Here is a 22,622-nt window from a genome sequence, read left to right on the forward strand (position 1 = left end):
TCTGATCCAAACCCCAACCCTGACCCCAAACCCAACCCCAAACCTCAACCCTGACCCCAATCCCAACGCTGACCCTAAACCTCAACCCTGATCCCAATCCCGACCCCAAACCTTAATTCTGACCCCAATCCCAACCCTGACCCCAATCCCAATCCTGACCCCAATCCCAATCCCGACCCTAAACCTCAACCCTGACCCCAATCCCGACCCCAAACCCCAACTCTGACCCCAAACCTCAACTCTGACCCCAATCCCAACCCTGACCCCAAACCTTAACCCTGACCCTAATCCCAAGCCCAACCCCAAACCCCGACCCTGACCCCAATCCCAACCCCGACCCCAAACCTCAACTCTGACCCCAATCCCAACCCTGACCCCAATCCCAACCCTGACCCCAAACCTTAACTCTGACTCCAATCCCAACTCTGACCCCAATCCCAATCCTGACCCCAAATCTCAACCCTGACCCCAATCCCAACCCTGACCCCAAACCTCAACTCTGACCCCAAACCCAGACCCCCAATCCCAACCCCAAACCTCAACTCTGACCCCAATCCCAACCCTGACCCCAAACCTTAACCCTGACCCTAATCCCAAGCCCAACCCCAAACCCCGACCCTGACCCCAATCCCAACCCCGACCCCAAACCTCAACTCTGACCCCAATCCCAACCCTGACCCCAAATCTCAACCCTGACCCCAATCCCAACCCCGACCCCAAACCTCAACTCTGACTCCAATCCCAATCCTGACCCCAATCCCAATCCCGACCCCAAACCCCAACTCTGACCCCAATCCCAACTCTGACCCCAAACCTTAACCTCAACCCTGACCCCAAACCTCAACCCTGACCCCAATCCCAACCCCAAACCTCAACTCTGACCCCAACCCCAACCCTGACCCCAATCCCGACCCCAAACCCCATCCGCCCCCCACGTGACCGCGGCTGCGTCCCGCCGCTCTGCCGCCGCGCATGCGCAGTGCGGGGAGGCGCCGGGGTGGGCGTGGCCAGCAACCGGCGCGCGCCTGAGGACGTGGCGCTTTGCGGCCAATCGGCGCCCGCGGCGGGGAAAGAAGGGGCAGGGCTACAGGTGGGCGGAGAGAGAGGGGCGGGACGACGCGCTGACGGGCGGCGGGTGGAACCAGTCAGCGCACGGCGTATGGAGGCGGGCGAGGCGTGGCGGCGCGCTGATTGGTCAGCGGAGCGGGAGGGCGGGAGGAGGCGGGAGCGTGCGGCGTGGCGCGGCGCTACTTCCGGTCGGCGGAGCGGAGCGGCGGAGAGAGGGGCGGCGGCGGCGGAGCGGTGGGTAACGGTGGGGGGGGGAGGGGGTCCGGTAGGGGAGGGGGGGATGGAGGCGGGGGGAGGAGCGGGGAGGGGCAACGGGGGGGGGAGGGGCGTCGTCGCCGTGGGAACCGCGGGGTGGGAGCGCGGCCGGTGCCGCTCCGGTCCCACGTGGGCGCCGCCGGGGGGTCCCCGCGGGTGGGGCGGTGCGGTGCGGTGCCGAAGAGCGGAGGGAGGGGGGGACCCCAAATGGGCAAAGCGATGGGAGGCAAAGTTGGGGTGTCCCGGGAGCCGTCATGGCCGGACCCCAAAATCATGTGGGGTGGGAACCCCAAAGACCAAAGGGGTGGACCCCAAAATGATGTGGGGTTGGGGTCCCCAATGGCCAAAGCAATGGGACCCCAACTTGGGGTGCTGTGTGGTTCTTAAGGGCCGGACCCCAAAATCATGTGGGGTGGGAACCCCAAAGACCAAAGGGGTGGACCCCAAAATGATGTGGGGTTGGGAACCCCAAAGACCAAAGGGGTGGACCCCAAATTCACTGTGCATTGGGATCCCCAATGGCCAAAGCGATGGGAGCCACACTTGGGGTGCTCTGTGGTTCCTAAGGGCCGGACCCCAAACTCATATAGGGTTGGGATCCCCAAAGACCAAAGGGGTGGACCCCAATTTCACTGTGCATTGGGGTCCCCAATGGCCAAAGCAATGGGACCCCAACTTGGGGTGCTCTGTGGTTCCGAAAGGCCGGACCCCAAAATCATTTGGAGTTGGGAACCCCAAAGACCAAAGGGGTGGACCCCAAAATGAAGTGGGGTTGGGAACCCCAAAGACCAAAGGGGTGGATCCCAAACTCGTGGGGTTGGGGACCCCAATGGCCAAAGCAATGGGACCCCAACTTGGGGTGCTCTGTGGTTCCTAAGGGTTCGGACCCCAAACTCATATAGGGTTGGGATCCCCAATGGCCAAAGCAATGGGACCCCAACTTGGGGTGCTCTGTGGTTCCTAAGGGCCGGACCCCAAACTTATGTGGGGTTGGGAACCCCAAAGACCAAAGGGGTGGATCCCAAACTCACGGGGTGTGGGGGTCCCCAATGGCCAAAGCCATGGGACCCCAACTTGGGGTGCTCTGTGGTTCCTAAGAGCCGGACCCCAAATTCACTGTGCATTGGGATCCCCAATGGCCAAAGCAATGGGAGCCCAACTTGGGGTGCTGTGTGCTTCCTAAGGGCCAGACCCCAAACTCATGTGGGGTTGGGATCCCCAATGGCCAAAGCGATGGGAACCCATCTTGGGGTGTCCCGGGGTCCATCATGGCCAGATCCCAAACTTGGGGTGTGTTGGGATCCCCATTAACCCCATGGATGGATCCGCACTGCATTGGGATTTGTAATGTGGGGGTGCATTTGGGATCCCCAATGGCCAAAGCGATGGGACCCCAACTTGGGGTGCTCTGTGGTTCCTAAGGGCCGGACCCCAAACTCATTTAGGGTTGGGAACCCCAATGGCCAAAGCAATGGGACCCCAACTTGGGGTGCTCTGTGGTTCCGAAAGGCCGGACCCCAAACTCATGTGGGGTTGGGATCCCCAAAGACCAAAGGGGTGGACCCCAGTTTCACTGTGCATTGGGGTCCCCAATGGCCAAAGCAATGGGACCCCAACTTGGGGTGCTCTGTGGTTCCGAAAGGCCGGACCCCAAAATCATGTGGGGTGGGGAACCCCAACGACCAAAGGGGTGGACTCCAAACTCAGCGTGCATTGGGATCCCCAATGGCCAAAGCAATGGGACCCAAAGTTGGGGTGCTCCGTGGTTCCTAAGATCAGACCCCAAAATGATGTGGGGTTGGGAACCCCAAAGACCAAAGGGATGGATCCCAAAGTCATGGGGTGTGGGGGTCCCCAATGGCCAAAGCAATGGGAGCCCGACTTGGGGTGCTTTGTGGTTTCTAAGGGCTGGACCCAAACTCATGTGGGGTTGGGATCCCCATAGACCAAAGGGGTGGACCCCAAACTCACGGGGTGTGGGGGTCCCCAATGGCCAAAGCCATGGGACCCCAACTTGGGGTGCTCTGTGGTTCCTAAGAGCCGGACCCCAAATTCACTGTGCATTGGGATCCCCAATGGCCAAAGCAATGGGACCCCAACTTGGGGTGCTCAGTGGTTCCTAAGGGCCAGACCCCAAACTCATGTGGGGTTGGGATCCCCAATGGCCAAAGCGATGGGAGCCAGACTTGGGGTGTCCCGGGGTCCATCATGGCCCGATCCCAAACTTGGTGTGTGTTGGGATCCCCATTAACCCCATGGATTGATCCACACTGCATTGGGATCCGTAATGTCGGGGTGCATTTGGGATCCCCAATGTCCAAAGCAATGGGAGCCCAACTTGGGGTGCTCTGTGGTTCCTAAGGGCCGGACCCCAAACTCATGTGGGGTTGGGATCCCCAATGGCCAAATGAATGGGACCCCAACTTGGGGTACTCTGTGGCTTTTAAGGGCTGGACCCCAAACTCATGTGGGGTTGGGAACCCCAAAGACCAAAGGGGTGGATCCCAAACTCATGGGGTGTGGGGGTCCTCAATGGCCAAAGCAATGGGACCCCAATTTGGGGTGCTCAGTGGTTCCTAAGGGCCGGACCCCAAACTCATGTGGGGTTGGGAACCCCAAAGACCACAGGGGTGGACCCCAAATTCACTGTGCATTGGGATCCCCAATGTCCCCTCAGATGGATCCCGAACCCGTCGTGAATTGGGGTCCCCTATAACCCAGCAGATGGATCCCGACCCCGTGGTGCATTGGGATCTCCAATGGTCACACCAATGGATCCCAAACCCATGGTGTGTTGGGGTCCCCTATGACCCCACAGATGAATCCCACACCCATGGTGCATTGGGATCCCCAATGTCCAAATGGATGGATCCCAAACCCGTGGTGCAGTGGGATCCCCTATGACCCCACAGATGGATCCCAAACCCGTGGTGTTTTGGGGTCCCCTATGACCCCACAGATGAATCCCACACCCATGGTGCGTTGGGATCCCCTATGGCCAAATCCATGGATCCCAAACCCATGGTGCATTGGGATCCCCTATGTCCCACTGGATGGATCCCAAACCCGTGGTGCATTGGGATCCCCAATGGTCAAACCAATGGATCCCAAACCCGTGGTGTTTTGGGGTCCCCATGTCCCACTGGATGGATCCCAAACCCATGGTTAATTGGGATCCCCAGTGACCCCACAGATGGATCCTGAACCCGTCGTGAATTGGGGTCCCCACTGACCCAATGGATGGATCCCAAACCTGCGGTGCTTTAGGATCCCCATGGTGTGTTGGGATCCCCAGTGAGCTAATGGGTTGATCCCAAACCCGTGGTGTTTTGGGGTCCCCTATGTCCCACTGAATGGATCCCAAACGCGTGGTGTGTTGAGGTCCCCTATAACCCAACAGATGGATCCCAAACCTGTGGTGCTTTAGGATCCCCAGTGACCCCACAGATGGATCCCAAACCCGTAGTGTATTGGGATCCCCTATGACCCAACAGATGGATCCCAAACCCATAGTGTATTGGGATCCCCAGTGACCCCACAGATGGATCCCAAACCCATGTTGTGTTGGGGTCCCCTATGACCCAATGGATGGGATCCCAAACCCGTGGTGCATTGGGATCCCCAGTGACCCCACAGATGGATCCCAAACCCGTGGTGCATTGGGATCCCCAATGGTCAAACCAATGGATCCCAAACCTGCGGTGCATTGGGGTCCCCAATGGCCAAACTGATGGATCCCAAACCTGCGGTGCATTGGGATCCCCATTGACCCCACAGATGAATCCCAAACCCATGGCGTGTTGGGATCCCCAATGGCCAAACCCATGGATCCCAAACCTGTGATGCATTGGGATCCCCTATGACCCAATGGATGGATCCCAAACCTGCGGTGCTTTAGGATCCCCAATGACCCCACAGATGGATCCCAAACCCGTGGTGAGTTGGGGTCCCCAATGTCCAAACTGATTGATCCCAAACCTGCGGTGTATTGGGATCCCCTATGACCCAATGGATGGGATCCCAAACCCGTGGTGCATTGGGATCCCCAATGTCCAAATGGATGGATCCCAAACCCGTGGTGTTTTGGGGTCCCCTATGACCCCACAGATGAATCCCGAACCCATGGCGTGTTGGGACCCCCAATGGCCAAACCCATGGATCCCAAACCCGTGGTGTGTTGGGTTCCCCAATGACCTCCCAGATGGATCCCAAACCCGTGGCGTGTCGGGACCCTCAATGGCCAAACCCATGGATCCCACACTCGGGATCAACCCCAAACCCCACAAGAGTGATCCCGGGACCTCCCCCCCCCCACGTGTGCTGTCCGTCCCCCCACCCGTCCTTGCCCTGCCTGTTTGTCTTGGCTGACCCCCAAGTTGTGACGGGGCCGCCCAGGGCGGACGGGACGCGGTGGGTCGCAGTGGGTCGCGGTGGGTCGCGGTGTCCCCGGGGTGCCACCGTGGCTCCGAGATGGGGGCTGTGGGTGCTGCCCCGGGGGGGTCGATGTGGGTCCGGATCCGCAGCAATGAGGGGGGGGAGGTTGGGGGGTGGGGGGCACCTCCTTCTCTCCTCCCTCCTCCCTCCCTCCTCTTTCCTCCCTCCTTCTCTCCTCCCTCCTCCCTCCCTCCTCTATCCTCCCTCCTTCTCTCCTCCCTACCCCTCCCTCCCTCTCTTCTCCTTCTCCCTCCCTCCTCTTTCCTCCTTCCTTCTCTCCTCCACCCTTCTCCCTCCCTCCTCCTTCCCTCCTCTTTCCTCCCTCCTTCTCTCCTCCCTCCTCCCTCCCTCTCTTCTCCTTCTCCCTCCCTCCTCTTTCTTCCCTCCTTCTCTCCTCCACCCTCCTTCCCTCCTTCTCTCCTCCACCCTCCCTCCCTCCTCTTTCCTCCCTCCTCTCCTCCCTCCCTCCTCTTTCCTCCCTCCTTCTCTCCTCCACCCTTCTCCCTCCCTCCCTCCTCCCTCCCTTCTCTTTCCTCCCTCCTTCTCTCCTCCACCCTCCTCCCTCCCTCCTCTTTCCTCCCTCCTTCTCTCCTCCCTCCCTTCTCTTTCCTCCCTCCTTCTCTCCTCCACCCTCCTCCCTCCCTCCTCCTTCCCTCCTCTTTCCTCCCTCCTTCTCTCCTCCCTCCTCCCTCCCTCTCTTCTCCTTCTCCCTCCCTCCTCTTTCCTCCCTCCTCCTCTCCTCCAACCTTCTCCCTCCCGCCCTCCTCCCTCCCTCCTCTTTCCTCCCTCCTTCTCTTCTACCTCGCTCCTCTTTCCTCTCTCCTTCTCTCCTCCACCCTTCTCCCTCCCTCCCTCCCTCCTCTTTCCTCCCTCCCTCCTCCCTCCCACCCCACCCCACCCTCCCCCCCACCGACCCTCCCCCCTCTCCTTAACCCCTTCCTTACCTCCTCCCCTCTCCCCCTTTCCCCAGGCGGCCGGCGGTCCACCATGAGCACCCTGGAGCTGCTGCTTTGCTCTTTCCTCCCTCCTTCTCTCCTCCACCCTTCTCCCTCCTTCCCTCCTCTTTCCTCCCTCCTTCTCTCCTCCACCCTCCTTCCCTCCCTCCTCTTTCCTCCCTCCTTCTCTCCTCCCTCCCTCCTCTTTCCTCCCTCCTTCTCTCCTCCACCCTTCTCCTCCCTCCCTCCTCCCTCCCACCCCACCCCACCCTCCCCCCCACCGACCCTCCCCCCCGAACCACCCTCCCCCCTCTCCTTAACCCCTTCCTTACCTCCTCCCCTCTCCCCCTTTCCCCAGGCGGCCGGCGGTCCACCATGAGCACCCTGGAGCTGCTGCTTTGCTCTTTCCTCCCTCCTTCTCTCCTCCACCCTTCTCCCTCCTTCCCTCCTCTTTCCTCCCTCCTTCTCTCCTCCACCCTCCTTCCCTCCCTCCTCTTTCCTCCCTCCTTCTCTCCTCCCTCCCTCCTCTTTCCTCCCTCCTTCTCTCCTCCACCCTTCTCCTCCCTCCCTCCTCCCTCCCACCCCACCCCACCCTCCCCCCCACCGACCCTCCCCCCCGAACCACCCTCCCCCCTCTCCTTAACCCCTTCCTTACCTCCTCCCCTCTCCCCCTTTCCCCAGGCGGCCGGCGGTCCACCATGAGCACCCTGGAGCTGCTGCTTTGCTCTTTCCTCCCTCCTTCTCTCCTCCACCCTCCTTCCCTCCCTCCTCTTTCCTCCCTCCTTCTCTCCTCCACCCTTCTCCCTCCTTCCCTCCTCTTTCCTCCCTTCTTCTCTCCTCCACCCTCCCTCCCTCCTCTTTCCTCCCTCCTTCTCTCCTCCACCCTTCTCCCTCCTTCCCTCCTCTTTCCTCCCTCCTTCTCTCCTTCTTCTCTCCTCTTTCCTCCTTCCTTCTCTCCTCCACCCTTCTTCCTCCCTCCTTCCCTCCTCTTTCCTCCCTCCTTCTCTCCACCCTTCTCCTCCCTCCCTCCTCCCTCCCACCCCACCCCACCCTCCCCCCCGCCAACCCTCCCCCCCGAACCACCCTCCCCCCTCTCCTTAACCCCTTCCTTACCTCCTCCCCTCTCCCCCTTTCCCCAGGCGGCCGGCGGTCCACCATGAGCACCCTGGAGCTGCTGCTTTGCCTCTCTCTGTGCGTGGCGTGCGTGGCCAGCAAACCCACGGAGAAGAAGGAGCGCGTTCACCACGAGGCCCCGCTGAGCGACAAAGCCCACGACGACGCTCAGAGCTTCGATTACGACCACGACGCCTTCCTGGGGGCCGACGAGGCCAAAACCTTCGACCAACTGACGCCGGAGGAGAGCAAGGAGAGGTTGGGGTAAGGGAACCGCCGCTCCGCCCCCGCGGGACCGATGGGGTCGGGGGGATGGCGCGGTGGAGGGGGGTGGGGGGTGGGAGATGGGGGTGGTGGTCTTGGGGGGATTTCAGGCCCTATTGGTGCCACGATCCCACTATGGATGTGGTTTGGAGGATGGAGTTGGTGCTCCCGGGGGGATTTCAGAGCCTGATGGTCCCACGATCCCATTGAGGGTCTCAGGTTGGTGTCCATGGTGATGAATGGGGTTGGTGGTCCCAGAGGGATTTCAGGCTGTAATGGTGCCACGATCCCATTATGGACGTGGTGTGGTGGATGGAGTTGGTGCTCCCGGGGGGATTTCAGAGCCTGATGGTCCCACGATCCCATTGAGGGTCATGGGTTGATGTCCATGGTGTTGTTGGGTGGTATTGGTGGTCCCAGAGGGATTTCCTGACCCTAAAGACTCCGTGATCCCATTTAGGGTCTCCTGTTGGTGTCTATGGTGGTCTTGGGTGGTCTTGGTGGCCTCAGTGGGATTTCCTGACCCTAAAGACCCCATGATTCCATTTAGGGTCTCCTGTTGGTGTCTATGGTGGTCTTGGTGGTCTCAGAAGGGTTTCCTGACCCTAAAGATCCCGTGATCCCATTTAGGGTCTCACGTTGGTGTCCATGGTGGTGATGGGTGCATTTGGTGGTCCTAAAGGGATTTCCTGACCCTTAAGACCCCATGATCCCATTTAGGGTCACGGGTTGGGGTCTATGGTGGTTTTGGATGGAGTTGGTGGTCCCAGAGGGATTTCAGGCCCTAATGGTGCCACGATCCCATTATGGACGTGGTGTGGTGGATGGAGTTGGTGGTTCCGGGGGGATTTCAGACCCTGATGGTCCCACGATCCCATTGAGGGTCTCAGGTTGGTGTCCATGGTGATGAATGGGGTTGGTGGTCCCAGAGGGATTTCAGAGCCTGATGGTGCCACGATCCCATTATGGACGTGGTGTGGCGGATGGAGTTGGTGGTCCCAGAGGGATTTCAGGGCCTAAAGGTCCCACGATCCCATTGAGGGTCATGGGTTGATGTCCATGGTGTTGTTGGGTGGTCTTGGTGGTCCCAGAGGGATTTCCTGACCCTAAAGACTCCGTGATCCCATTTAGGGTCTCCTGTTGGTGTCTATGGTGGTGATGGGTGGTCTTGGTGGTCTCAGTGGAATTTCCTGACCCTAAAGACCCCATGATTCCATTTAGGGTCTCCTGTTGGTGTCTATGGTGGTCTTGGGTGGTCTTGGTGGTCTCAGAAGGGTTTCCTGACCCTAAAGATCCCATGATCTCATTTAGGGTCTCACGTTGGTGTCCATGGTGGTGATGGGTGCATTTGGTGGTCCTAAAGGGATTTCCTGACCCTTAAGACCCCATGATCCCATTTAGGGTCACGGGTTGGGGTCTATGGTGGTTTTGGATGGAGTTGGTGGTCCCAGAGGGATTTCAGGCCCTAATGGTGCCACGATCCCATTATGGACGTGGTGTGGTGGATGGAGTTGGTGGTTCTGGGGGGATTTCAGAGCCTGATGGTCCCACGATCCCATTGAGGGTCACGGGTTGGTGGCCATGGTGGTGTTGGGTGGTCTTGGTGGTCCCAGAGGGATTTCCTGACCCTAAAGACCCCATGGTCCCATTTAGGGTCTCAGGTTGGTGGTCATGGTGGGGATGGGTGGTCTTGGTGGTCTCAGAGGGATTTCCTGACCCTAAAGACCCCGTGATCCCATTTAGGGTCTCCTGTTGGTGTCTATGGTGGTCTTGGGTGGTCTTGGTGGTCTCAGAAGAGTTTCCTGACCCTAAAGACCCCATGATCCCATTTAGGGTCTCAGGTTGGGGTCTATGGTGGTGGTGGATGGAGTTGGTTGTCCCAGTAGGGTTTCCTGACCCTAAAGACCCCATGATCCCATTTAGGGTCTCAGGTTGGTGTCCATGGTGGGGATGGATGGGGTTTGTGGTCCCAGAGGGATTTCAGGCCCTGATGGTGCCACGATCCCATTATGGACGTGGTGTGGTGGATGGGGTTGGTGGTTCCGGAGGGATTTCAGACCCTAAAGATCCCATGATCCCATTTAGGGTCTCAGGTTGCTGTCCGTGTTGGGGATGGGTGCATTTGGTGGTCCTAAAGGGATTTCCTGACCCTTAAGACCCCATGATCCCATTTAGGGTCTCCTGTTGGTAGCCATGGTGGTGTTGGGTGATGTTGGTTGTCCCAGTAGGATTCCCTGACCCTAAAGATCCGATGATCCCATTTAGGGTCTCCTGTTGGTGGGCCATGGTTTTGATGGGTTCATTTGGTGGTGCTAAGGGGATTTCGTGACCCTAAAGACCTAGTGATCCCATTTAGGGCCTCAGGTTGGCGGGCCATGGTTGTGATGGGTGCTTTTGGTTGTCCTAAAGGGATTTCCTGACCCTAAAGACCCCGTGATCCCATTTAGGGTCACGGGTTGGTGTCTATGGTGGTTTGGGATGGAGTTGGTGTTCCCAGAGGGATTTTAGGCCCTAATGGTGCCACGATCCCATTATGGACGTGGTGTGGTGGATGGAGTTGGTGGTCTCGGGGGGATTTCAGAGCCTGATGGTCCCACGATCCCATTGAGGGTCATGGGTTGATGTCCATGGTGTTGTTGGGTGGTATTGGTGGTCCCAGAGGGATTTCCTGACCCTAAAGACTCCGTGATCCCGTTTAGGGTCTCAGGTTGGTGTCTATGGTGGTGATGGGTGGTCTTGGTGGTCTCAGTGGAATTTCCTGACCCTAAAGACCCCGTGATCCCATTTAGGGTCTCCTGTTGGTGTCTATGGTGGTCTTGGGTGGTCTTGGTGGTCTCAGAAGGGTTTCCTGACCCTAAAGATCCCATGATCTCATTTAGGGTCTCAGGTTGGTGTCCATGGTGGTGATGGGTGCATTTGGTGGTCCTAAAGGGATTTCCTGACCCTAAAGACCCCATGATCCCATTTAGGGTCTCAGGTTGGTGTGTGATGGCTGTGGTTGGATTTGGGGATCCCGGAGGTTCGGTGATTCCGTCCCCACAGCACTGCAATGTTTCCCAACCACCGCCAGCCCCAATTAGTGCTAACGAAGCTCTTCCTGCTAATTAACAGTGGAATGAGCCTTGGGGGCGGTGACAGTGAAAGGCTTCCGTCTGAAGCTTGGGAATTTGGGGGAAAATGTGGGAATTTGGGGGAAATATGTGGGAATTTGGGGGGAAAATGTGGGGATTTTGGGGAAAAAGTGACGGGTTTGGGGGAAAATGTGGGAATTTGGGGGCAAATGTGGGAATTTGGGGGATAAGTTCTGGAATTTCGGGGGAAAATGTGGGAATTTGGGGGGAAAATGTGGGGATTTGGGGAAAAAGTGATGGGTTTGGGAGGAAAAAGTGGGAATTTGGGGGCAAATGTGGGAAGTTGAGGGGGATTTTCAGAATTTGGGTGAAAATGTGGGAATTTTGGAAGAAAATGGGAATTTGGGGGGAAAATGTGGGGATTTGGGGAAAATGTGGGAATTTGGCAGGGGAATTTCAGAAATTGGGGGAAAAGGTGGGAATTTGGGGGAAATATGTGGGAATTTGGGGGGAAAATGTGGGGATTTTGGGGAAAAAGTGACGGGTTTGGGGGAAAATGTGGGAATTGGGGGCAAATGTGGGAAGTTGAGGGGGATTTTCAGAATTTGGGTGAAAATGTGGGAATTTTGGAAGAAAATGGGAATTTGGGGGGAAAAAGTGGGAATTTGGGGGCAAATGTGGGAATTTGGCAGGGGAATTTCAGAATTTGGGGGAAAAGGTGGGAATTTGGGGGGGAAAAGTAGGAATTTTGGGGGGAGGAAATGTTGGCATTTGGGAGAAAATGTGGGAATTTTGGTGGTGATAAATTTGGGAATTTTGGGGGTGAGCAGCCAGAAATGCATGGAGAGAAGTTCTTTTTGGGGAAAAAAGTTGGAATTTTCATAGAAAGGGTTTCAATTTTCATAGTTTATGGTCCATGAATCCGCCTGGGAGCTGTGATTTTTTTGTGGAAAATATGGGAATTTTGGGGGAAAATGTGGGAATTTTGGGGGTGAGCACCCAGGAATCCGTGGGGAGGAGTTCTTTTTGGGGGAAAAAGTAGGAATTTTGGTTTAAACTGTTGGGATTTTCAAAGGTTGCACTCCACGAATCCGCCTGGGAGCTGTGATTTTTTGTGGAAAATATGGGAATTTGGGGGGAAAATGATGGAATTTTTGTGAGAAATGTGGGAATTTTGGGGATGATCACCCAGGAATCCATGGGGAGAAGTTCTTTTTGGGGGAAAATGTGAGAATTTAGGTTAATACTGTGGGGATTTTCATAGCTTGGACTCCACAAATCCGCCTGGGAGCTGTGATTGTTGGTGGAAAAAGTAGGAATTTTGGGGAAAAATGATGGAATTTGGGTCAAAAATGTGGGAATTTTTGGGGTGAGCACCCAGGAATCCGTAGGGAGAAGTTCTTTTTGGGGGAAAATGTGGGAATTTTGGTTAAAGCTGTTGGGATTTTCAAAGGTTGCACTCCACGAATCCGCCTGGGAGCTGTGGGATTTTTGTGGAAAATATGGGAATTTGGGGGGAAAATGATGGGATTTGGGTCAAAAATGTGGGAATTTTGGGGGTGAGCACCCAGGAGTCCATGGGGAGGAGTTCTTTTTGGGGGGAAATGTGGGAATTTTGGTTCAAACTGTTGGGATTTTCAAAGGTTGCACTCCACGAATCCGCCTGGGAGCTGTGATTTTTTTGTGCAAAATGTTGGAATTTTGGGCAAAAATGATGGGATTTGGGTCAAAAATGTGGGAATTTTGGGGGTGAGCACCCTGGAATCCATGGGTAGGATTTCTTTTTGGGGGAAAATGTGGGAATTTTGGTGAAAACTGTTGGGATTTTCAAAGGTTGCACTCCACGAATCCGCCTGGGAGCTGTGATTTTTTGTGGAAAATATGGGAATTTTGGGTAAAAATGTTGGAATTTGGGTCATAAATGTGGGAATTTTGGGGGTGAGCACCCAGGAGTCCATGGGGAGGCGTACTTTTGGGGGGAAAAAGTGGGAATTTTGGTGAAAACTGTTGGGATTTTCAAAGCTTGGACACCACGAATCCGCCTGGGAGCTGTGGGATTTTTGTGGAAAAGTTGGGAATTTGGGGGAAAATGATGGGATTTGGGTAAAAAATGTGGGAATTTTGGGGGTGAGCACCCCGGAATCAGTGGGGAGGAGTTCTTTTTGGGGGGAAATGTGGGAATTCTGGTTAAAGCTGTTGGGATTTTGGTGAAAATGTTGGGATTTTCAAAGCTTGGACACCACGAATCCGCCTGGGAGCTGTAGGATTTTTGTGGAAAATGATGGAATTTTGGGGAAAAATACGCAAATTTTGGTCGAAAATGTGGGAATTGTGGGGGTGAGCACCCAGGAATCCGTGGAGAGGAGTTCTTTTGGGGGGAAAAAGTGGGAATTTTGGTTCAAACTGTTGGGAATTTTGGTGAAAATGTTGGGATTTTCAAAGGTTGCACTCCACGAATCCGCCTGGGAGCTGTGGGATTTTTGTGGAAAAGTTGGGAATTTGGGGGGAAAATGATGGGATTTGGGTCAAAAATGTGGGAATTGTGGGGGTGAGCACCCAGGAGTCCATGGGGAGGAGTTCATTTGGGGTGAAAAAGTGGGAATTCTGGTTAAAGCTGTTGGGATTTTGGTGAAAACGTTGGGATTTTCAAAGCTTGGACACCACGAATCCGCCTGGGAGCTGTGGGATTTTTGTGGAAAATGATGGAATTTTGGGGAAAAATACGCAAATTTTGGTCGAAAATGTGGGAATTTTTGGGGTGAGCACCCCGGAATCCATGGGGAGAAGTTCTTTTTGGGGGGAAATGTGGGAATTTTGGTGAAAACTGTTGGGATTTTCAAAGCTTGGACACCACGAATCCGCCTAGGAGCTGTGGGATTTTTGTGGAAAATGATGGAATTTGGGGGGAAAATGATGGGATTTGGGTAAAAAATGTGGGAATTTTGGGGGTGAGCACCCAGGAATCCGTAGGGAGAAGTTCTTTTTGGGGGAAAATGTGGGAATTTTGGTTAAAGCTGTTGGGATTTTCAAAGGTTGCACTCCACGAATCCGCCTGGGAGCTGTGGGATTTTTGTGGAAAATATGGGAATTTGGGGGGAAAATGATGGGATTTGGGTCAAAAATGTGGGAATTTTGGGGGTGAGCACCCAGGAGTCCATGGGGAGGAGTTCTTTTTGGGGGGAAATGTGGGAATTTTGGTTCAAACTGTTGGGATTTTCAAAGGTTGCACTCCACGAATCCGCCTGGGAGCTGTGATTTTTTTGTGCAAAATGTTGGAATTTTGGGCAAAAATGATGGGATTTGGGTCAAAAATGTGGGAATTTTGGGGGTGAGCACCCTGGAATCCATGGGTAGGATTTCTTTTTGGGGGAAAATGTGGGAATTTTGGTGAAAACTGTTGGGATTTTCAAAGGTTGCACTCCACGAATCCGCCTGGGAGCTGTGATTTTTTGTGGAAAATATGGGAATTTTGGGTAAAAATGTTGGAATTTGGGTCATAAATGTGGGAATTTTGGGGGTGAGCACCCAGGAGTCCATGGGGAGGCGTACTTTTGGGGGGAAAAAGTGGGAATTTTGGTGAAAATGTTGGGATTTTCAAAGCTTGGACACCACGAATCCGCCTGGGAGCTGTGGGATTTTTGTGGAAAAGTTGGGAATTTGGGGGAAAATGATGGGATTTGGGTAAAAAATGTGGGAATTTTGGGGGTGAGCACCCCGGAATCAGTGGGGAGGAGTTCTTTTTGGGGGGAAATGTGGGAATTCTGGTTAAAGCTGTTGGGATTTTGGTGAAAATGTTGGGATTTTCAAAGCTTGGACACCACGAATCCGCCTGGGAGCTGTAGGATTTTTGTGGAAAATGATGGAATTTTGGGGAAAAATACGCAAATTTTGGTCGAAAATGTGGGAATTGTGGGGGTGAGCACCCAGGAATCCGTGGAGAGGAGTTCTTTTGGGGGGAAAAAGTGGGAATTTTGGTTCAAACTGTTGGGAATTTTGGTGAAAATGTTGGGATTTTCAAAGGTTGCACTCCACGAATCCGCCTGGGAGCTGTGGGATTTTTGTGGAAAAGTTGGGAATTTGGGGGGAAAATGATGGGATTTGGGTCAAAAATGTGGGAATTGTGGGGGTGAGCACCCAGGAGTCCATGGGGAGGAGTTCATTTTGGGTGAAAAAGTGGGAATTCTGGTTAAAGCTGTTGGGATTTTGGTGAAAATGTTGGGATTTTCAAAGCTTGGACACCACGAATCCGCCTGGGAGCTGTGGGATTTTTGTGGAAAATGATGGAATTTTGGGGAAAAATGATGGAATTTGGGTCAAAAATGTGGGAATTTTTGGGGTGAGCACCCCGGAATCCATGGGGAGAAGTTCTTTTTGGGGGGAAATGTGGGAATTTTGGTGAAAACTGTTGGGATTTTCAAAGCTTGGACACCACGAATCCGCCTGGGAGCTGTGGGATTTTTGTGGAAAATGATGGAATTTGGGGGGAAAATGATGGGATTTGGGTCAAAAATGTGGGAATTTTGGGGGTGAGCACCCAGGAGTCCATGGGGAGCAGTTCATTTGGGGTGAAAAAGTGGGAATTCTGGTTAAAGCTGTTGGGATTTTGGTGAAAATGTTGGGATTTTCAAAGCTTGGACACCACGAATCCGCCTGGGAGCTGTGGGATTTTTGTGGAAAATATGGGAATTTTCGGGGGAAAATGATCGGATTTGGGTCAAAAATGTGGGAATTGTGGGGGTGAGCACCCAGGAATCCATGGGGAGGAGTTCTTTTTGGGGGAAAAAGTGGGAATTTTGGTTAAAACTGTTGGGATTTTCATGAAAATAATGGGATTTTCAAAGGTTGCAATCCACGAATCCGCCTGGGAGCTGTGATTTTTTGTGCAAAATATGGGAATTTTGGGCAAAAATGATGGAATTTGGGTAAAAAATGTGGGAATTTTGGGGGTGAGCACCCAGGAGTCCATGGGGAGGAGTTCTTTTTGGGTGAAAAAGTGGGAATTCTGGTTAAAGCTGTTGGGATTTTGGTGAAAACGTTGGGATTTTCAAAGCTTGGACACCACGAATCCGCCTGGGAGCTGTGGGATTTTTGTGGAAAATGATGGAATTTTGGGGAAAAATACGCAAATTTTGGTCGAAAATGTGGGAATTTTTGGGGTGAGCACCCCGGAATCCATGGGGAGAAGTTCTTTTTGGGGGGAAATGTGGGAATTTTGGTGAAAACTGTTGGGATTTTCAAAGCTTGCACTCCACGAATCCGCCTGGGAGCTGTGGGATTTTTATGGAAAATGATGGAATTTGGGGGGAAAATGATGGGATTTGGGTCAAAAATGTGGGAATTTTGGGGGTGAGCACCCAGGAGTCCATGGGGAGGAGTTCATTTTGGGTGAAAAAGTGGGAATTCTGGTTAAAGCTGTTGGGATTTTGGTGAAAACTGTTGGGATTTTCAAAGGTTGCACTCCACGAATCCGCCTGGGAGCTGTGATTTTTTGTGGAAAATATGGGAATTTGGGGTAAAAATGTTGGAATTTGGGTCATAAATGTGGGAATTTTGGGGGTGAGCACCCCGGAATCCGTGGGGAGTTCTTTTGGGGGGAAAAAGTGGGAATTTTGGTTCAAACTGTTGGGATTTTGATGAAAACGTTGGGATTTTCAAAGCTTGGACTCCACGAATCCGCCTGGGAGCTGTGGGATTTTTGTGGAAAATGATGGAATTTGGGGGGAAAATGATGGGATTTGGGTAAAAAATGTGGGAATTTTGGGGGTGAGCACCCAGGAATCCGTAGGGAGAAGTTCTTTTGGGGGGAAAATGTGGGAATTTTGGTTAAAGCTGTTGGGATTTTCAAAGGTTGCACTCCACGAATCCGCCTGGGAGCTGTGGGATTTTTGTGGAAAATGATGGAATTTTGGGGAAAAATGATGGAATTTGGATCAAAAATGTGGGAATTGTGGGGGGGAGCACCCAGGAATCCATGGGGAGGAGTTCATTTTGGGTGAAAAAGTGGGAATTCTGGTTAAAACTGTTGGGATTTTGATGAAAATAATGGGATTTTCAAAGGTTGCACTCCACGAATCCGCCTGGGAGCTGTGATTTTTTGTGCAAAATATGGGAATTTGGGGGGGAAAATGATGGGATTTGGGTCAAAAATGTGGGAATTTTGGGGGTGAGCACCCCGGAATCAGTGGGGAGGAGTTCTTTTTGGGGGGAAATGTGGGAATTTTGGTTCAAACTGTTGGGATTTTCAAAGGTTGCACTGCACGAATCCGCCTGGGAGCTGCGATTTTTTTGTGGAAAATATGGGAATTTTGGGCAAAAATGATGGGATTTGGGTCAAAAATGTGGGAATTTTGGGGGTGAGCACCCTGGAATCCATGGGTAGGATTTCTTTTTGGGGGAAAATGTGGGAATTTTGGTGAAAACTGTTGGGATTTTCAAAGGTTGCACTCCACGAATCCGCCTGGGAGCTGTGATTTTTTGTGGAAAATATGGGAATTTTGGGTAAAAATGTTGGAATTTGGGTCATAAATGTGGGAATTTTGGGGGTGAGCACCCAGGAGTCCATGGGGAGGCGTACTTTTGGGGGGAAAAAGTGGGAATTTTGGTGAAAATGTTGGGATTTTCAAAGCTTGGACACCACGAATCCGCCTGGGAGCTGTGGGATTTTTGTGGAAAATATGGGAATTTGGGGGAAAATGATGGGATTTGGGTAAAAAATGTGGGAATTTTGGGGGTGAGCACCCCGGAATCAGTGGGGAGGAGTTCTTTTTGGGGGGAAATGTGGGAATTCTGGTTAAAGCTGTTGGGATTTTGGTGAAAATGTTGGGATTTTCAAAGCTTGGACACCACGAATCCGCCTGGGAGCTGTAGGATTTTTGTGGAAAATGATGGAATTTTGGGGAAAAATACGCAAATTTTGGTCGAAAATGTGGGAATTGTGGGGGTGAGCACCCAGGAATCCGTGGAGAGGAGTTCTTTTGGGGGGAAAAAGTGGGAATTTTGGTTCAAACTGTTGGGAATTTTGGTGAAAATGTTGGGATTTTCAAAGGTTGCACTCCACGAATCCGCCTGGGAGCTGTGGGATTTTTGTGGAAAAGTTGGGAATTTGGGGGGAAAATGATGGGATTTGGGTCAAAAATGTGGGAATTGTGGGGGTGAGCACCCAGGAGTCCATGGGGAGGAGTTCATTTTGGGTGAAAAAGTGGGAATTCTGGTTAAAGCTGTTGGGATTTTGGTGAAAATGTTGGGATTTTCAAAGCTTGGACACCACGAATCCGCCTGGGAGCTGTGGGATTTTTGTGGAAAATGATGGAATTTTGGGGAAAAATGATGGAATTTGGGTCAAAAATGTGGGAATTTTTGGGGTGAGCACCCCGGAATCCATGGGGAGAAGTTCTTTTTGGGGGGAAATGTGGGAATTTTGGTGAAAACTGTTGGGATTTTCAAAGCTTGGACACCACGAATCCGCCTGGGAGCTGTGGGATTTTTGTGGAAAATGATGGAATTTGGGGGGAAAATGATGGGATTTGGGTCAAAAATGTGGGAATTTTGGGGGTGAGCACCCAGGAGTCCATGGGGAGCAGTTCATTTTGGGTGAAAAAGTGGGAATTCTGGTTAAAGCTGTTGGGATTTTGGTGAAAATGTTGGGATTTTCAAAGCTTGGACACCACGAATCCGCCTGGGAGCTGTGGGATTTTTGTGGAAAATATGGGAATTTTCGGGGGAAAATGATCGGATTTGGGTCAAAAATGTGGGAATTGTGGGGGTGAGCACCCAGGAATCCATGGGGAGGAGTTCTTTTTGGGGGAAAAAGTGGGAATTTTGGTTAAAACTGTTGGGATTTTCATGAAAATAATGGGATTTTCAAAGGTTGCAATCCACGAATCCGCCTGGGAGCTGTGATTTTTTGTGCAAAATATGGGAATTTTGGGCAAAAATGATGGAATTTGGGTAAAAAATGTGGGAATTTTGGGGGTGAGCACCCAGGAGTCCATGGGGAGGAGTTCTTTTTGGGTGAAAAAGTGGGAATTCTGGTTAAAGCTGTTGGGATTTTGGTGAAAACGTTGGGATTTTCAAAGCTTGGACACCACGAATCCGCCTGGGAGCTGTGGGATTTTTGTGGAAAATGATGGAATTTTGGGGAAAAATACGCAAATTTTGGTCGAAAATGTGGGAATTTTTGGGGTGAGCACCCCGGAATCCATGGGGAGAAGTTCTTTTTGGGGGGAAATGTGGGAATTTTGGTGAAAACTGTTGGGATTTTCAAAGCTTGGACACCACGAATCCGCCTGGGAGCTGTGGGATTTTTGTGGAAAATGATGGAATTTGGGGGGAAAATGATGGGATTTGGGTAAAAAATGTGGGAATTTTGGGGGTGAGCACCCAGGAATCCGTAGGGAGAAGTTCTTTTTGGGGGAAAATGTGGGAATTTTGGTTAAAGCTGTTGGGATTTTCAAAGGTTGCACTCCACGAATCCGCCTGGGAGCTGTGGGATTTTTGTGGAAAATATGGGAATTTGGGGGGAAAATGATGGGATTTGGGTCAAAAATGTGGGAATTTTGGGGGTGAGCACCCAGGAGTCCATGGGGAGGAGTTCTTTTTGGGGGGAAATGTGGGAATTTTGGTTCAAACTGTTGGGATTTTCAAAGGTTGCACTCCACGAATCCGCCTGGGAGCTGTGATTTTTTTGTGCAAAATGTTGGAATTTTGGGCAAAAATGATGGGATTTGGGTCAAAAATGTGGGAATTTTGGGGGTGAGCACCCAGGAGTCCATGGGGAGGAGTTCATTTTGGGTGAAAAAGTGGGAATTCTGGTTAAAGCTGTTGGGATTTTGGTGAAAACTGTTGGGATTTTCAAAGGTTGCACTCCACGAATCCGCCTGGGAGCTGTGATTTTTTGTGGAAAATATGGGAATTTGGGGTAAAAATGTTGGAATTTGGGTCATAAATGTGGGAATTTTGGGGGTGAGCACCCCGGAATCCGTGGGGAGTTCTTTTGGGGGGAAAAAGTGGGAATTTTGGTTCAAACTGTTGGGATTTTGATGAAAACGTTGGGATTTTCAAAGCTTGGACTCCACGAATCCGCCTGGGAGCTGTGGGATTTTTGTGGAAAATGATGGAATTTGGGGGGAAAATGATGGGATTTGGGTCAAAAATGTGGGAATTTTGGGGGTGAGCACCCAGGAATCCGTAGGGAGAAGTTCTTTTGGGGGGAAAATGTGGGAATTTTGGTTAAAGCTGTTGGGATTTTCAAAGGTTGCACTCCACGAATCCGCCTGGGAGCTGTGGGATTTTTGTGGAAAATGATGGAATTTTGGGGAAAAATTATGGAATTTGGATCAAAAATGTGGGAATTGTGGGGGGGAGCACCCAGGAATCCATGGGGAGGAGTTCATTTTGGGTGAAAAAGTGGGAATTCTGGTTAAAACTGTTGGGATTTTGATGAAAATAATGGGATTTTCAAAGGTTGCACTCCACGAATCCGCCTGGGAGCTGTGATTTTTTGTGCAAAATATGGGAATTTGGGGGGGAAAATGATGGGATTTGGGTCAAAAATGTGGGAATTTTGGGGGTGAGCACCCCGGAATCAGTGGGGAGGAGTTCTTTTTGGGGGGAAATGTGGGAATTTTGGTTCAAACTGTTGGGATTTTCAAAGGTTGCACTGCACGAATCCGCCTGGGAGCTGCGATTTTTTTGTGGAAAAGTTGGGAATTTTGGGCAAAAATGATGGGATTTGGGTCAAAAATGTGGGAATTTTGGGGGTGAGCACCCAGGAGTCCATGGGGAGGAGTTCATTTTGGGTGAAAAAGTGGGAATTCTGGTTAAAGCTGTTGGGATTTTGGTGAAAATTTTGGGATTTTCAAAGCTTGGACACCACGAATCCGCCTGGGAGCTGTGGGATTTTTGTGGAAAATGATGGAATTTTGGGGAAAAATGATGGAATTTGGGTCAAAAATGTGGGAATTTTTGGGGTGAGCACCCCGGAATCCATGGGGAGAAGTTCTTTTTGGGGGGAAATGTGGGAATTTTGGTGAAAACTGTTGGGATTTTCAAAGCTTGGACACCACGAATCCGCCTGGGAGCTGTGGGATTTTTGTGGAAAATGATGGAATTTGGGGGGAAAATGATGGGATTTGGGTCAAAAATGTGGGAATTTTGGGGGTGAGCACCCAGGAATCCGTAGGGAGAAGTTCTTTTTGGGGGAAAATGTGGGAATTTTGGTTAAAGCTGTTGGGATTTTCAAAGGTTGCACTCCACGAATCCGCCTGGGAGCTGTGGGATTTTTGTGGAAAATATGGGAATTTGGGGGGAAAATGATGGGATTTGGGTCAAAAATGTGGGAATTTTGGGGGTGAGCACCCAGGAGTCCATGGGGAGGAGTTCTTTTTGGGTGAAAAAGTGGGAATTCTGGTTAAAGCTGTTGGGATTTTGGTGAAAATGTTGGGATTTTCAAAGCTTGGACTCCATGAATCCGCCTGGGAGCTGTGATTTTTTGTGGAAAATATGGGAATTTTGGGGGGAAAAGGGGGCTTTAGGATGAGATCACGTGTGCTTTTAGGGTCGCTCACAGCTTTGGGGTCAGGGGACACTCAGAGCTTTGGGGTTGAGGAGCGCTGCTGGGTTTGGGGTCGCTCACAGCTTTGGGGTTGGGGACTGCTCACAGCTTTGGGGTCACTGACAGCTTTGGGGTCTGCGGACACTCACAGCTTTGGGGTCACTCACAGCTTTGGGGTCTGGGGACACAGCTTTGGGGTGGTAGCACTCATGGTTTTAGGGTCGCTCGCGGCTTTGGGGTCGGGGACTGCTCACAGCTTTGGGGTCACTGACAGCTTTGGGGTCTGAGAGCCCTCATGGTTTTAGGGTCACTCACAGCTTTGGGGTCTGGGAGCAGTCGTGGCTTTGGGGTGAGATCACTCATAGTTGTAGGGTTGCTCACGGCTTTGGTAGGAGATCATTTGTGCTTTTAGGGTTGCTCACGGCTTTGGGGTCACTCACAGCTTTGGGATCACTCCCAGCTTTGGGGTCACTCAGAGCTTTGGGGTCTGGGGTTGCTCACAGCTTTGGGGTCACTCGCAGCTTTGGGGTCAGAGGACCCCCACAACTTTGGGGTCTGGGACCGCTCGTGGTTTTGGGGTTGCTCACGGTTTTGGGGTCACTCTCAGCTTTGGGGTCACTCCCAGCTTTGGGGTCAGGGGACACTCAGAGCTTTGGGGTTGAGGAGCGCTTCTGGGTTTGGGGTCACTCACAGCTTTGGGGTTTGTGGATGCTCACAGCTTTGGGGTCAGTCACAGCTTTGGGGTCTGGAAGCACTCAGAGCTTTGGGGTTGGGGACCACGTGTGGTTTTGGGGTCACTCACTGCTTTGGGGTCTGGGAGCAGTCGTGGCTTTGGGGTGAGATCAGTCATAGTTGTAGGGTTGCTCACAGCTTTGGGGTCTGGGAGCACTCATGGCTTTAGGATGAGATCACGTGTGCTTTTAGGGTTGC

At 52.4% G+C, this 22,622-nt stretch overlaps 1 protein-coding gene across 1 annotated transcript in view; it reads left to right on the forward strand.

Moving 5' to 3' along the window:
- Window positions 1-1,259: 1,259 nt before the first annotated feature.
- Window positions 1,260-22,622, forward strand: part of LOC107050717 (calumenin-like) — a gene marked incomplete at its 3' end in the record, with an annotated part of 52,299 nt that continues 30,936 nt past the window's right edge. The window contains 2 exon segments of the mRNA XM_040656635.2: window positions 1,260-1,302; window positions 7,832-8,069. Of these exon segments, the coding sequence (XP_040512569.1) occupies window positions 7,849-8,069 (221 nt within the window).

This window comes from Gallus gallus (assembly GCF_016699485.2).
Source record: "Gallus gallus isolate bGalGal1 chromosome 1 unlocalized genomic scaffold, bGalGal1.mat.broiler.GRCg7b 1_unloc2, whole genome shotgun sequence".
Classification (NCBI taxonomy): domain Eukaryota; kingdom Metazoa; phylum Chordata; class Aves; order Galliformes; family Phasianidae; genus Gallus; species Gallus gallus.